The sequence below is a fragment of the Nicotiana attenuata genome, unplaced genomic scaffold (assembly GCF_001879085.1).
Source record: "Nicotiana attenuata strain UT unplaced genomic scaffold, NIATTr2, whole genome shotgun sequence".
Lineage (NCBI taxonomy): Eukaryota > Viridiplantae > Streptophyta > Magnoliopsida > Solanales > Solanaceae > Nicotiana > Nicotiana attenuata.
The window spans coordinates 583,725-600,428 of NW_017670422.1; the positions used below are offsets into that span (position 1 = coordinate 583,725).

The 16,704-nt window shown below is 41.4% G+C and overlaps 1 protein-coding gene across 1 annotated transcript; it reads right to left on the reverse strand.

The window, feature by feature from the left end:
• Window positions 1–9,401: 9,401 nt before the first annotated feature.
• On the reverse strand, window positions 9,402–11,265 carry LOC109239203. The gene is made up of 3 exons (XM_019405725.1): window positions 11,068–11,265; window positions 10,111–10,335; window positions 9,402–9,416 (listed from the first exon to the last, which is right to left on the reverse strand). Exons 1-3 carry the CDS (start codon window positions 11,263–11,265, stop codon window positions 9,402–9,404), a joined length of 438 nt encoding a protein of 145 aa, XP_019261270.1.
• Window positions 11,266–16,704: the final 5,439 nt, after the last annotated feature.

The window sequence follows — 16,704 nt, forward strand, 5'->3', positions numbered from 1 at the left end:
GATTGTGCCCCGTTCAGCAGCGTTGGGAGATGCCGGGGTGTGATTTCTACAGGTGAGTTATTCTTGTGAGCAGGTTAGCGGTCGCGTGGTTGGCGATGCTTTTGCGGAGAATTCTATTGGTTATACAGTGAAGGGATCGGTCGTGCGAATGTTGTTAATGATTCAGAGTATAAAAAGGGGGTTTCTACAGCAAGATATCGAGAATTTTGGTGGTTGATTGCGCAAGGTTATGTCAATAAGAGATTAAGAATCCTGGTGAACTCCAGAGTTGTTTAATAGTAGCTTCAAGCTAAGTGGGAGAGTCCCACCGCCTATTATTGGGTTGCATGGTTAACCACTTGCGAGGTTTTCAGGTTGTTAGCATATTTCTGGGTCACTCGGCCACAGGAAAAGAACATAAGTGGTAATTGGAGCAAAGGAATTGTTAAAGGGTGCTATGGTTGGCCTTATTGGCTCATGTTCAGACTTGAGAGAAGGATGAGAAAGGACTTCGGATTCGTAGAAGGGTTAGTGGAATGGGCATGTTAGTTGAGGGTGCGAATGTACGCCCAAGGAAGGTATGAAATGGTTCATGGGATTTGAGACAGCATGGTCTCGCAGTTCCAGGTCACCCGGGTGAGTGCGGATGGAGTGTGTTGTGTGTTGAAAGGAGTTATTGTTATTACTAAGGCAATCGGGGTAAACCGAAGGAAGATATATTGGTTAAACATAGTTGAGTTGGCGTATTGGTGGTAGGGGTCAATTCTTTCAGCGTGATTAAGTCATGCGTATGATTTGTGGCGGTGCGTGTGAGGCTTGTCGGTCGCCAAAATTAATGTTGTTCAGAAGCACTCTTCTGATATGGCCTGTCATGTGTAGGCGAATCCTGGAATGTCCATGTTGGCTCAGGCCACTATTTGGAGGTTTGCATATTCTACGGTTATGAGAATTCACCTAAGCGTTGTTATGGTTCTCCTTAAGTGAGTTAAGTGAAAAGCCTTTAAGTGATGAAGTGTTAGCCTATTAGCGGTCCCGAAGTCGTATGTGTCATGTTAGGTGCAGTGGGTTGTATGGGATTCGAAGTAAAGATCAAGGTAACAGCTCGGTGTGGACAAAGATGTCACGAGCTCGGATGAGCAAGAAAATGGGTGGAATGTTTAAAGTAAATTGGTATTGTCTTCTATGTCACCTGAGATCGATGTGTTGTGAAAAAGGCTTTGCATCCTGGTTAAGGATTCTTGATCGCTTTTCAGCGTTAGTGCGGCCGATGGTTTAGATGTGCGAACCCATTATTCATTTCGGAAGATTGTGGGAGCGTGTCCCATGGGAAGATTGTATAAGTGTGACATGTAGTCACTTGGTTGACTAAAGATATAAACCAGGTATGAGGATTATGGTAACATCATTAATTTGAGAACTTATGCCGGGAGGGCACTTTGTTTGTTGGGTTGCAATTTGAGGAGGTTGCTCCGGTTATGATGGTTGTTCTTATGTGTTATGAGGAAAAAGAGGTTACTATGGACCTTTGAAAGGTTATTAGCCAAGTTGGTGCAATCAGAAATCGGCTTGAGATCAGTGGATTGATTTATATGTGAGCAGGGCTTTATATCAGGCCAGTTGTGTTCGTTTCAACAAGCGTTCCTTACGGAGGAACAGTTAGGGTGTTATTTTGTCATCAGCTATTCCAGGTAATGATGTATTGCGTCGTATGAGTTATGAGACGGCTTGGTAAATTTTTATGTGTTGAAGTTCCGCGTGGCAAAGATGTTATATGAGCAGAATGGTTCTTGGGATTCAGATCTTGTATCGCACCTCAGTTGTGCCCGAGTTTGTGGATATGTCTTCCCAGGGAATGGTGTTATACATTTAGCATGGTTATGACTGATGCTTAGTATCTTGTTGTAATGAGCAATTCAGCTCGATGTACATCTCCTTATGTGAGCTCCATGTGTGGATCGGGTGGCACGCCGCCACGGGTATGTTATTTGGATCGGGTGGCACGCCGCCATGGTTATGATTGCTCGGATCGGGTTGCACGCCGCAACAAGTGTGATGTTCAGTACAGTTTCCTATATCTGTTTATTGTGTTATGTTTCCTATTTTCTAGAGGAGGCTCATATTAACTGCGCGCCCGCGTCGCATGTATGATTCACGAGCGGGGTAATTGAAATTTCATTTCAGAGTTCACTTTCCTTTTTTTTGTATCGCATTCTAATTGGTAGCCTATTGGCGCATTGTGTCATCATATGAGACTTTTGGTAATGTTGGGTGGCTTATTGTCTGAGCATTCGTACTGGGTGAGACGAGATTGTTGGATTTAGGATCAGTGTAATCTGATTACGTGAAATATCTATTTAGAGGCAAAGACCATTAATTGGTTCAGAATGAGGTAATGCTTCTTGTTAGGAGTATAGACTCAGTGATTGGTTGACTCGGCAGTCGATTATGAATTTCCGCACATCTCTCCGTTGCGACGGCCTTGCAAGAGTTAGAGTGAGGCCTGTGCATTTCATGGGGTGCAATGAGAGCATCAGATTCGTAGAATTTTTGACTAAGTCGATCAGGAAGTGTTACTGTGGTCCGGTGAGTAAAGTGATGCGAGGTGTGAACTTCAGCAAGTTATGCAGCCATGTTTGGGTATAGCGTGTAGTGATTGTTATGGTGATCATATGCTGGAAACAGGTCGGGCATAAAATTCCGGATGTTGGAATTGGGCTCTAAGGCTTATTTGCTTGAATGAAAAGGAATACCTTCAGAATTGATCGAGCTGGTGTGCTCACCTGAGTTGTGGTAGCACGGTAAGGTGCATGAGGAGTTAAACATTGAATCATGGAACTGGAGGGTCTTGGGATCATTTCTTGCCACTGGCGGAGTTTGCTTACAACGATAGTTATCAGTCCAGCATTCAGATGGCACCATATGAGGCTTTATATGGTAGGAGGTATAGATCTCCGGTGGGTTGGTTTGAGCCGGGTGAGGCCAGGCTATTGGGCACAGAGTTAGTACAGGATGCATTGGGGAAAGTTAAGACGATTCAGGATAGACTCCGTACAGCCCAGTCCAGACAGAAGAGTTACCCGGACAGGAAGGTTCGTGATGTTTCATATATGGTTGGTGAGCGGGTTCTGCTTCGGGTCTCGCCTATGAAAGGCGTCATGAGGTTTGGGAAGAAAGGAAAGTTGAGTCCGAGGTTTATTGGCCGTTTTGAGATCTTGAGGCGAGTTGGGGAGGTTGCCTATGAGCTTGCCTTACCTCCCAGTTTGGCCGGAGTTCATCCGGTATTTCATGTTTTGATGCTCCGGAGATATCACGGGGATCCTCGCATGTGTTGGATTTTAGTTCAGTCCAGCTGGACAAGGATCTATCCTATGTTGAGGAGCCAGTGGCTATTTTGGACATTCAGATCAGGAAGTTGAGGTCAAAGAACATTGCTTCAGTGAAGGTTCAGTGGCGGGGTCAGCCGGCCGAGGAGGCGACTTGGGAGACCGAGCAGGATATGCGCAGCCAGTACCCCCCATCTTTTCTCTACCTCCGGTATGTTCTCTATGCTCGTTCGAGGACGAACGAATGTTTAAGTGTAGGAGGATGTAACGACCCGGCCGGTCATTTTTGGAATTTACGCCCCGATTCCCCATTTACTTCTTCCCCTAAGTTCATTTCCGCTATTTTGGTATGCCGGGACGTTCGGTGTTAAGTTTTGGAGAGTTTTGGGACACTTAGTCCCTAAATGAGAGCTTAAGTTTTGAAAAATGGTCCGTAATCAGAACAGTGTGAGGACGACCTCGGAATGGGAATCCGATGGTTGCGTTAGCTCCGTTAGGTGATTTCGGGGTTGGGAGCGTGTTCGGAATGTATTTTGGTGGCTCGTAGCTCATTTAGGCTTGAAATGCCGAAGTTTGAATTTTTGAAGTTCCGGTCCGATAGTGAGTTTTTGATCCGAGGGTCGGATTGGAATTCCGGAAGTTGCAGTAGCTCCGCCATGTCATTTGGGATGTGTGTGCAAAATTTCAGGTCATTCGGACGTGTTTTGGTTTGGTTTTTTTGATCGAAAGCGTATTTGGAGGAAACTTGTAGTTCTTAGGCTTGAATCTTTGATTTAATCGGGTTTCCGGTGTTGTTTTAGGTGTTTTAAGGATTGGTGCAAGTTTGAATATGGTATTAGGTGGTATTGGTTCTTTTGGTTGAGGTCCCGGGGGCCTCGGGATGATTTCGGGTGGTTAACGGAAGAATTTTTGAAGTGTTGCAGCAGTTGGTTTTTCTGTCTTCTGGTATTTTCGCTTCTGCGGCTTGGGAACCGCAGAAGCGGAGCCGCATAAGCGGCCATCCCATCGCAGGAGCGCAATTGGGGCTCCTTTCAGTTTCCGCAGGTGCGGAAGTTTGGCAGCAGAAGCGGTTACGCACCTGCGAGGCATAAGTCGCAGATGCGGCCCTGGGTCATTGGTGAGAAACCGCAGAAGCGGTAAGTATTTCGCAGAAGCGGCTACCGCAGGTGCGGTTTAAGACCGCAGAAGCAGAACCCCTAGATTTTAGTTAATAGCCGCAGAAGTGGCATTTATTCCGCATAAGCGAGGCCGCAGATGCGGTCCCTTGTTCGCAGAAGCGGAAATCCCTGGGCAGAAATAGAAATTTCGAGGGTTTGAGTTCATAAGTTACAAAAATCAATTGAGAACTCGGGCAAGGGCGATTTTGAGTGGGTTTCGAAGTGAAGACTATTGGGTAACGTTTCCTTAATCCCTTCTAGTTATATTTCATCATTATATAGTTAAATATATCATTGGAATTCGAATTTAGGATCAAAATTGGATAATTTGGGGTAAAACTTCATTGGCTAAATTATGGAGTTTTGAGGGAGCATTTGACCTCTGATTTGGGAGATTTTTATATGGTTAGACTCGTGAGAGTACGAGGGTTCTGAAAATATGAAAATTATTCGATTCCGGGGCGTTGGCCTGGAGGGCATTTTGGTCATTTCACCTAATTTTATGCCGTAGCTTTGAATTTACTAGCAAAACCAGGTGTTTGCAATGTTATTTACAATGTGTAATTGAATTGAATAGATTTGAGCCATTTGGAGTCGGATACTCGTGGCAAGAGCGTGATTTCTAGTTGATATTGAGCCGGTTCGAGGTAAGTGGCTTGTCTAACTTTGTGTGGGGGACCTTTCCCCTTAGGATTTGATATGTGGTAATTGAGTGCCTTGTATGTGAGGTGACGAGCGCGTACTTGAGCTAATTGTTGAAAAATCCAGTTTTTACTTAAGATATTGAGACTGAGTTTCCTTCATATTTGCCTTGTTTTACTTCCAGTTATAACCTGTGTTAGATTAGAAAAGCATGTTAGTTGATTTAACTTGCCTAATTGTTTAAGTTTCCTTGACTGTACTACGTGAAGCATGCTAGGCTAGTACTACCCCCCCTACACATTTACTTTGGGACTGCAGGTTAGATTCCCGATAGATCCCCCTGTACATTTACTTTGGGACTGCGGGTTAGATTCCCGATAGATCCCCCTGCACGTTGATAGCTGGACTACGGGACAGTATCCCGGGAGATCCTTCGGATATACACATATGATGGACTACGGGGAGGCATCCCGGGAGATCCACTAGACAGTTGAGAAAAGGACTACAAGACGGTATCCTGGGAGATCCTCATTGTTACCATTGGTATTGAGCTGTACTTATTCTATGGTTGTTCCGTTCTTTGTGTATTTGGTATTGACTTGTGTAACCCGTCTTATCTCTCTGCTGCACTCATTATTATTGTCAGTTTTTTTTCATACTGTTAATTTATTATTATATTTTATCTCAGTAGGGCCCCGACCTTCCTCGTCACTAACCAACCGAGGTTAGGCTTGGCACTTACTGAGTACCGTTGTGGTGTACTCATGCCCTTCCTGCGCATGTTTTTTTATGTGCAGATCCAGGTACCTCCACTCAGGCGCACTATCCTTGAGGCGAGGAGAGCTACGGAGACTTCGAGGTATATCTGCAGCGTCCGCAGACCGAAGAGTCTCCTTCCTTATTCTATCTGTAGTGTCTAGATTCTATCATACTTTTGATGTAGACATTCTGGAGATTTGAGCATTTACAGTATTTCTATTAGCCTGTGGTTCCCATGAGTTTCCGGGTTTTGGGATTGAGTTGTAGACTTCCGTATTTCTTTTGAGTTGTATAGGCCGAGCGGCCTTATATGTAGTTACTGTTTTAATATTTCTAGCTTTATTTAACCATTTCGCAAGTTAGGTTGTTATTTCCGCATTGTTAGGCTTACCTAGTTGTAGGAACTAGGCACCATCACGAGATGTTCATGGAGGGTGAACTGGGGTCGTGACAACGCCCCTCTAGAGTCTGACATACCAGCAGTGAGCACAGGTACCGTACAGTGGTGAGTGATTGTGTGCGATGAGTGGGAGTTGAAACAATCTGATTGAGTAATCTAAGAGCGTGAGTAACTGGGATTATCATTGTGATGCATTACATTTGACATGCATATTTGACATGTTGTCATAAAGATGTAACATTCCTCATGCTACTTGTTTTTGACATATTTTATCAGTGTTGAGCTTAAAATATCGAACTCGAAAGCATGTCTATATTTCTTTACTGTGTACAAACAGAATATGGAATTCTCTGAGTTATTATTGTAACTTCCCTATTATATCTGTACTGTCATTATCGGGATGCGGACTGTATCTTTCTGAGCTCGTCACTACTTTCAGCCCATGGTCAGTCCTGTCACTTATTGAGTATATTGGGTTGGTTGTACTCATACTACACTCTGCACTTTGTGTGTAGATCCAAGTACATCTGGACACGGCGGTTGCTAGATTTGGTGCAGTATCTGCTCGGAGACTATTGAGGTAACTGCTATGACGCCCTGCAGACCTCGAGTCTCCTTTCTTTCAATCTATTCAGCACTATTCTATTTTCGTGACACTCGTATTAGAGATTTAGACTGTGTAGACACTTAGTAGCTCATGTACACAGTGACACCAGGATTTTTGGGATTTTGTAGTTGAGTCGCAATTGTTCTTATCGGTTATTTATGAGATTTGAAGTGTTAAACCTATTACATCATGCTTTTCAATTTAAAATGCGTAGTTATTTTGTGATTGTCGGCTTTCCTAGTAATGTGATAGGCGCCATTGTCACGACCCATTTTCTGAACAAGCCGGGACCGGCACTCGATCACTAAACATGACCGAGCGAACCATCTGTGCTTATCAAATCTATTATAACTTCAAACTTTATATGCCACAAGACACTACTGTAACCAAATACTTTTAAATAATTTAAATATCTAAAATAAGCCAACTTCCAAAACTTTATTCGTAGTAACCAATAAAATACTGCTAAGTTATTATCGAAAACATCTGAATCTTAACCCAACGACTATGTCTATGAAGCCTCTACTGTTAAACTGACGCACTGCTCAGGACATGAGATTTCCTGGCCAGTTCTCTAAGTAAACAAAGAAATAACTAAATAAAAATGACTCTAAGGAATACTCCACGAACAAAAGCGGAGCTCACCAATAACACTGGAAAGGAAGGAAGTCCTAAACCGTAGCCTGTTCGCCTAGAAATTGGTTCCTACGTTGTACCGCAGACCAACGTAGGTTCCCAAAAGAGAACGTCAGTACCATCCATTGTACCCAGTGAGTCTCAACGACAGTGGACGAAACTTTAATAACATATACATTACGAGCAAGGATTCTAAATGCATGTAAAACATAAAGCTTATAAGAACAATTCTAAAATAATTGCATAATAACAGTTTATGAATATCCGAAAAGAAACTCTTTTCTTTTTCTTTCTTATAAAAAGAATAGTTCACTTTATAATTTGGGAGTTCCAACTATCTTGACTTAATTCTTTCTCAGTCACCGTGTGATCGGCACGGTTTCGATCCCAACCTGATCGAAAAGGCCCAATCCACGAGGTGCCACTCGCTTCATGGTTCTCAGCGCTCATGTCTCATACCTTAGCATGGCTAAGTAAATTCTCAGCAATGAGACCCTCGGCTCGTGAGCTCCCTACTTTGGCACAAGTAGTTTCAGGAAGTGAACGCCTTGGTCAGGACGCTAGGTCTGGATGATGACCCCTTCTCAGAATAAAGAATACTCTCAAAAATCTTTTCTTTCTAAAACTTCTTCTTGTGACTTATCAAGTCTAAATCTCCTATGCATACTCATACTGGTATCCTTAGATGTAAGGCATGGCATAAGAATGAAATAAACATTCAAAAGTATTTATAAAGATTCTTGATCCTTCATGAATTTTCAACATGAAAATGGCATATAAGAATAACATAGAAATCTGAAATTTATGCACATATATCAAAATAATCATCTAAACTTTAGCTAGAAAATAATTCTAAGCTAATAGATACTTACTACTCCAATTAAGTATATATTAACTCTTTTATGCAATTCATCAAACACCTTATGTGCGTGCTTTTGTGAGTTAAACCACTTTAGTAAAGAGTTATATCAACTCACCTCAAAACTTCTCGAGCCAATACGTAGACTCCAGTCCAATTTATACTCGTCAAACAATTGATTCTACAACAACCAGTGCATTTTAAATAAATTTTAAAGTTTCACACCTAAACATGTAAGTTACTGTAGATATAGAGGAAGAAGGGGATTAGCTATTCAATTCTAACCTATTACCACTGTAGGATAATTGACAATAGGAAAATTTACATACCTGAATTCAAGAATTAGTGATTGGTAAGAACCCTAGAATTTTCCGTTGCTTGCGTGAGTATTTTCGCTCGGACGTGCGTCTGTTTCTTACACGCAGAAGTCTGCTTGGAGTTTCTTTTTTTGAGAAGAAGTCTGCTTGGAGTTTCTTTTTTTTGAAAAGAAGTCTGCTTGGAGTTTCTTTTTCGTTCGAAGTTTTAAGGCTTTAAGCCTGCTTACGCTTTTCAACAGTTTTTATGGGCTTAAGGGCTTTGGTTATTTTGTCCATTTTTTTTATTATTATTTTTTTTACTTAACTAATAATTAATGATACCTACTTTTAACAATTAATAATACTAAAATTATTAATATTTCCTAATTGTATACCACTTATTTATAAACATAGATGTAACTCCAAATTACTCACAAGGGTTTAAATCTGTAATAGAAGTATAATTTAAGGGGAAAAATTAAATTCTGTATTTAGCGAGTCTTGAAATTTATATAAATTTGAGGAGTGTTACAATCTTCCCTCCTTAAAAACATCCGTTCTCGAATATTGCTAGGGCCTTATTCTTAAGCTAACAATCATTTCTTAGGTCCTTGAACCTCTTAAGTTTTCTTAGCACTACTCACTCTTCCAAGAGACTCAAAATTTTGGCTAACTCGCTTAATTTTTCAAAAATTTCGGCAGAGCTTCCCTTGTAAATTGGACTGTCTAGAAAAATATCCCTATCACAAATACCACAACTACACCAACAACAACCAAAATACCATAACAGGCCATTCATAGGCACCATACATAGCTCATAATTTAATTACTCACACTCCGGCAAGGAGGTACCACAATAACTAACAAGAATCTAAAGCACAACAACTTTAGCACAAGTAAATTACATTAATGAATTAAATATACTACGGAATAAACTAAATTACAACAACAACTAAGTATAATCTAAGAAGGACATAAACACTTGCTAACTTGTATTAATAAATGAAATATAAATATCAAACCAACTTAGGTTCACATAAGTTTTTCCTCAAATAAATATGGATATTTCTTTCTCACATCTTCCTCGACCTCCCACGTAGCCTATTTTGAATCAAGATTACTCCACAAAACATTTACTGATGCTATATCTTTTGTTCTCAACTTTCTTACTTGCCTATCGAGAATTTCTATAGGTACCTCTTCATAAGCCAAGCCTTCTTTAATTTCTATGGTATCGGCAGGTATTATATGCGACTCATCATGAATGTACTTTCTAAGCATAGCCACATGAAACACAGGATGAACAGAGGACAACTCAACGGGTAGCGCTAGCTTATAAGTCACGTTTCCTTTCTTTTCTAGAATTTCATAAGGTCCGATAAATCTAGGGCTAAGTTTCCCTTTCTTACCAAACCTCATAACTCCTTTCATTGGTGAAACTTTCAAAAATACCTTATCACTAACCATGAACTCTAACTCACGATGCCTCTTGTCGGAATAGGATTTTTGACGACTCTGAGCCGCTTTTAGTCTTTCCCTAATTAGCTGGACTTTCTCTAAGGCCTCACAAACAAACTCTGGACCAATCAATGACACCTCTGTTGGTTCAAACAAACCCAGTAGAGACCTACATCTTCGCCCATACAACGCTTCATAAGGAGCCATACCAATGTTGTCCTGATAGTTGTTATTATAAGCAAATTCTATAAGTGGCAAGTGATCATCCCAATTACCTCCAAAATCTATAACACACGCACGCAGCATATCTTCGAGAGTCTTAATGGTCCTTTCTTCCTGGCCATCGGTCTATGGTTGGAAAGCGATGCTTAAATTAACCTTGGTACCTAATCTTTTCTGAAATGCCTGCAAAAAATGCACCGTGAACTGAGGGCCTCTATCAGATATGATTGAAACTGGAGTACCATGCAATCGGACCATTTCTTTGATGTACAACTGCGCATACTGCTTTGCGAAATCTGTCGTCTTTACTGGTAGGAAATGCGCGGACTTTGTCAGTCGGTCTACAATAACCCAAATTGAATCATGTTTGCGGTACGTGCGAGGTAGACCTACTACGAAATCCATATTAATCATCTCCCACTTCCACTGTGGTATCTCTATATCTTGAGCTAGGCCACCAGGCCTCTGATGCTCGGCTTTGACTTGCTGGCAATTTAACCATTTAGCCACATGATCTGCTACTTGTTTCTTCATGCCTTTCCACCAACACAACTCTTTCAAATCTAGATACATTTTGGTAGCACCTGGGTTGATAGAATACCTCGAACTGTGAGCTTCCTCCATTATGGCCTTCCTAAGACAATCTACATCAGGCACACATAACCGATCATTCAACTTCAAAACCCCGTCACTTCCTAGAGTGAAAGTAGTGATTTCTTTGTTTCTGACTCCTTCTTTTAATTTCACTAAGTATGGATCTTCGTCTTGCTTAGCCTTAACATGCGCAACAAGGGAGGATTGCGCTAAGGCATAAGCAGTTATACCTCCTTCTTCGGTCTCATCCAATCTAATTCCATCATTTGCTAGTTTTTGATTTTTTCGACCCAAAGGTCGCCTTTGTACTGCAAGACGGGCCAAGACACCCATTGACTTCCTACTAAGTGCATGTGCTACAACATTAGCTTTGCCCAGGTGATAAAGGATATTGATGTCATAATCTTTCAATAGCTCGAGCCACCTTCTCTGTCTCAAATTTAATTCTTTTTGCTTGAAAATGTACTAGAGGCTCTTGTGATCTATAAACACTTCAGGATGCTCGCCATAAAGGTAGTGCTGCCATATCTTTAATGCAAACACCACTGCTGCAAGTTCCAAATCGTGGGTGGGATAGTTCTTTTCATAATTCTTTAACTGCCTGGAAGCATAAGCAATAACTTTTCCATTTTGCACAAGAACACAACCGAGACCAACTCTGGAAGCATCAGAATACACTATGAACCCACCCGAAGCTTTCGGCAAGGTTAATATAGGTTCAGTGGTCAACCTCTTCTTTAACTCTTGAAAACTCTGCTCACAAGCGTCTGACCACTGGAACTTAACTGCTTTCTGGGTCAACTTAGTTAATGGAGCTGCAAGTGAAGAAAACCCTCTACAAACCTTCTATAGTAGCTAGCTAACCCCAAGAAACTTCTGATTTCGGTTGGCGTTGTCGGCCTTGGCCAGTTTTTGACTGCTTCTGTCTTCTGAGGGTCTACTTTTATGCCTTCACTAGATACCACGTGGACTAAGAATGCCACTGACTGCAACCAAAACTCACATTTTGAAAAGTTGGCATAAAGCTCATTCTCCTTCAAGGTCTGCAAGGCTATTCTGAGGTGTTCTGCATGATCTTCCTCGCTCTTAGAGTATACCAAAATATCATCTATAAACACGATAATAAAGGTATCAAGGAATGGCTCGAAAACTCTGTTCATGAGGTCCATGAATGCAGCTGGAGCATTTGTCAACCCGAAGGACATCTCAAGAAATTCATAATGCCCATAGCAAGTTCTAAAGGCTGTTTTAGATATATCCTCTTCTCTGATTCTCAACTGATGGTACCCCGACCTCAAGTCTATTTTTGAAAAGTACTTTGCACCCTGAAGTTGATCAAGTAAATCATCAATTCTTGGCAGTGGGTAATTGTTCTTAATGGTAACTTTATTCAACTGCCGATAGTCGATGCACATTCTAAGAGGCTCATCTTTCTTCTTGACAAACAGGACCGGGGCACCCTACGGTGAAACACTCGGCCTGATGAAGCCCTTGTCAAGAAGGTCTTTCAATTGCTCTCTCAACCCATTAAGTTCTGCTGGAGCCATCCTATAAGGAGGTATAGATATGGGCTGAGTGCCTGGTATGAGATCAATGCCAAAGTCTATGATTCTTTCAGGAGGAAGTCAGAGAAGGTCATCTGGGAAAACTTCTGGAAATTCTCTAACAACTGGCAAAGACTGAAGAGCTGGTGGTTCTGATTCTGGATTAATGATGTGAGCCAAATAGGCGAGACACCCTTTACTGACCATTCGTTGTGCCTTAAGGTAAGAAATAAACTTACCTACAAATGATGCTGAACTACCCTTCCACTCTAAGACTTCTTCATTTGGAAATTGGAACCTGACTATCTTGGCATGACAATCTAACATGGCATAGCAGGAAGATAACCAATCCATACCCATGATCACATCGAAATGCACCATTTCTAATTCTATGAGATCGGCCTTGGTGTTGCGACCTTGGACTGAAACTATACAACCTCTATAGACTCTTGTGACTCTCACTAACTCGCCAACTGGAGTAGATACTAGGAATGGCTCACTAAGTGGTTCAGGTTCTAGTCCGAGGTTAATTGCAAAGTATGGAGTCACATATGAAAACGTTGAACCTGGATCCATTATGGCATAAGCATTATGTGAGCAGACTAAAAGTATACCTGTAATAACTTCTGCAGATGCCTCTGCACTCTGATGATCAAGTGTAGCAAACAAACGGGGTTGTCCCCGTCGCTGAGTAACTCGATCTGCACCTCTGCCTACCCCATGCCCGGCTTGATTATGAGAATCACGAGCCTGGGATGGTGCAACTGCAGTAGCTGAGGACCTAGATGGAAGAGTTGATCCACCACTGAAAGTACGTCGCAACCTTGGGCAGTTGGCCTTTATATGACCAATGTCTCCACAATGATAGCAAGCATGAAACTCGAGCTAGAACTGACCTGAATGTTGCCGCTTACATGTTCCACAAAGACCTCGTTGGTGTGAATGTTGCTCAGCCTGACGCTGGATATGTGAGGATGATGTCCTAATATTCTGATTTTGGCGAGACTGATTTCCATAGCTCTGAGTATGTCTGAAGGAAGACCCACCACCTGACTGATGACTAGACTGAGCTAGTGCTAATGACTCCTAATTAGAGGAATCCCTTCCACCTCCGCTGGTTGTACCATTAAAGCTGCCCACTGTCCGGGCTTTCTTGTTATGCTCTTTTTCTTCTCTTCTTTGATGCCTGTCTTTTTCTAAGTGCTCGACAAATCCCACGACAGAGGAGAAGGCTGTCATCCCTACTGCTGCAGCACATGTCGTATCCTTAATGTGTTAAGCTGATAAGTTGGTATTTTACCAACTTATCTTGTCTTTAAACCTATACTTTTGCTATGTTTGAGTGATAAAATCGTGTATTTAATGTCATTTACTTCTATTTTACAGGTTGTATGTGATTTAGAGGTAATGGTGAAGAAACCAGGCAAAAACAAGTCAAAAAGGAGCTAAAATGGACAATGAGAAACTGCCTAGTGGTTTACTCTTCGTGAACGCGAACGCACCATGCGAACGCGAAGAACCAGGCAGCCACACCTTCGCGAACGCGAAGTACACAACGCGAACGCGATGTAGCAGAACATGAAACTTCGCGAACATGAAGTTGTGAACATGAACGCGATGACTGAGGAAAGTAAGCCTTCGCGAACGGGAAGGCTTGACCGCGAACGCGATGAAGAAACTGGGCGTTAAAACTGGGCATTTCTGGAATTTCACATTTTTGACCCCAAACCCTTTAATACCCAAATAAGCTCATTTGTATGATATGTTTGGAAATCTCTGGACATCTTTAGCATATTTTTGAGTTCTTAGACTTAGAGAGAACAAGGTGGAAGCTAGGGTTTTGCACACACACTTGGGTCTTGAAGATTTGAAGCTTGTGGTTAAGGATTTCTTACCCATTTATGTTTATTTCTTCATTTCCTTGCTTTATATTGTATATCTAAGTGTGTAGTATTTTATCCAACACTTGAATCTTGTTTAGTTATATACATTTTCCAAAAACCAAATTCTTAGTGTTTGGCATTGCGCGATAAATGATAATTCTCTTACATTGCTAATCGCCTACATATTGTTCTCTGTGGGATTCGACCCCGACTCATAGCTGGGTAAATCATATTGCATGCGACCGTATCCATTTACTTTTTAGTAGTGGATTTTGACGTCATCAAAATTGGCGCCGTTGCCGGGGAACAATTTGGCGTAATTATGGTTGTTTGAGAAATAAGCGTAAGTGCTTTGGTCCAAACTTGTGAATATTTGTGTAATTATTTTTCTTACCTTGGTCTGTTTTTCTTGTTTGTTTCTTGTTTATTTTTCTTATTTTTGAAAAATTGCATCATTTAATGATAATTGGTCGGATGGTAGTTGTTCATACTTTGATGACCCTTGTCCTTATTGTGGAGGACCACACTCGTGGCAAAATTATTTAAATTCTCCCGGGGGTGGATTGTGCGCACAATCTCAAACCCATAAATGGAGTATTTGTGATAAGTGTAGTTTTCAAAATGGTCATTGGGATGATTGTGCTTATTTATCCTTCCCTTCCCCAAGCCCCCGCTATGATGATTCTACTTTTTGTGATGAAAATTATAGGGCTATGGAAGTGGAAGAAGTTGAGCATGGTAAAATGGAGAGTTCAAGCTCATGTTGGAGTGCGTACTTGAAGGAGGAAACAAAGAACAAAGTGCCTTGGAGGAGATTTTGGAAAATAGTCTCTAAAATGACTTGGCACTTTGCAAGGTTGCACTCACAAATGGGAGAAATGCTTGAAGCTTTAGAAGTCCAAAAAGCCTCAGAAGTTAATGATAGCAAAGAATTTTCCTTAGATGTGGAAGCCGAAAATCCTTCCTTGGCACTTGATCAAAACCAAGAAGAACTCTCAAATGCTCAAAATGAGAAGATGATGCTCATGTTGGAGACCATTCTTGAAAATGAGGAGATGCATAACTTTTCACTCGAGGACTTGAAACAAGGCTTGGCTCACAATGATGAACATATCCGCACTTTGGTAGCTCAAATGAAAATATTGGTTGAGGCTCACTATGCCCACCAACTTGAGAATGTGGAAGAAAGTCAAGAAGAGTCCAATTCCGAGGAAGAAAGTGAGCTTTACTTTGAGGAATCAAGACTTGAACATCTGCCAACCGACTCTATGAGTGTTTGTGATGCCAAGAAAAATAAGGAATTAGAGTCAACCGGGGTGATTGAAAAATGTTGTTGAAATTGACGCTCGTCCGGGGAAAAAGAGGATGTCAAAATTCGGGAAAAATTGCAAGTTGGAGGTTTGAAGTCACATTCCAAGCATTTTTCAACGTTGGAATTATGTGGTGATATGGAAGTTGAACCACACGAATCATAGAAGGACTGCAAGGAGGAAAAACTCATACCATACATCCTACAATTTGAGGGAACAAGAAAGCTGTCACGACCCTAAACCCAGACCAGGTCGTGATGGCGTCTCTCGTGAAGACAAGGCCAGCCGACACATTCCCAATTCGAAGTTAAACAGCTAAACAACAATACAACAGGCTAAAATATGATCTATTAATGCTAAACAGCGGATAATATCATAACAATGCGGAAGTACAACCCAAACACAGCCCAAACCGGGGTGTCACTAGTCATGAGCATCTACTAAGTCTAAATACAACTGACAAAGTCTGAAATGTACTCAGTACAGTCTAATAGAATGAAGAGAGGGAAAACATGTGCTGCGAACGCCGGCAGCTACCTTGCTATCCACTGACAACTGCCACCCAGCTCAGAAAAATACCTGAATCTGCACACAAGGTGCAGGGAGTAAAATGAGTACTGCCAACTCAGTGAGTAATAATCATAAATAAAGACTGAGTGATAAGAAATCACGAAAAGTGCATCAACATGCTGTATAGAAGTAGTTCAAAAACCAGTAAGGAAGTAATGAAACTGTAAAATCCCTCAAAACATCTTAACTCAGTTTAAAACTTCTTTGAAAATGACTTTTTCAACAATTACGCAAACGAATGAAGAACGACTAGTGCAGATAGGCACAGAAATCCACCCCTCGGGCACAAATACACAATCCTTTTCGTAGCTCAAAAACTTCAGTTTAAATGAAAGATTATTTAAAACATTTGTTCAACATTTTCAATAGAGGCTCGGTCTAAAGATGAGTGGAAGCAGTAATTAAATCACCATGTTCAATGGAAACTCACTTTAAAGAGGAGTGAAAACAGTAAATTCATAACTA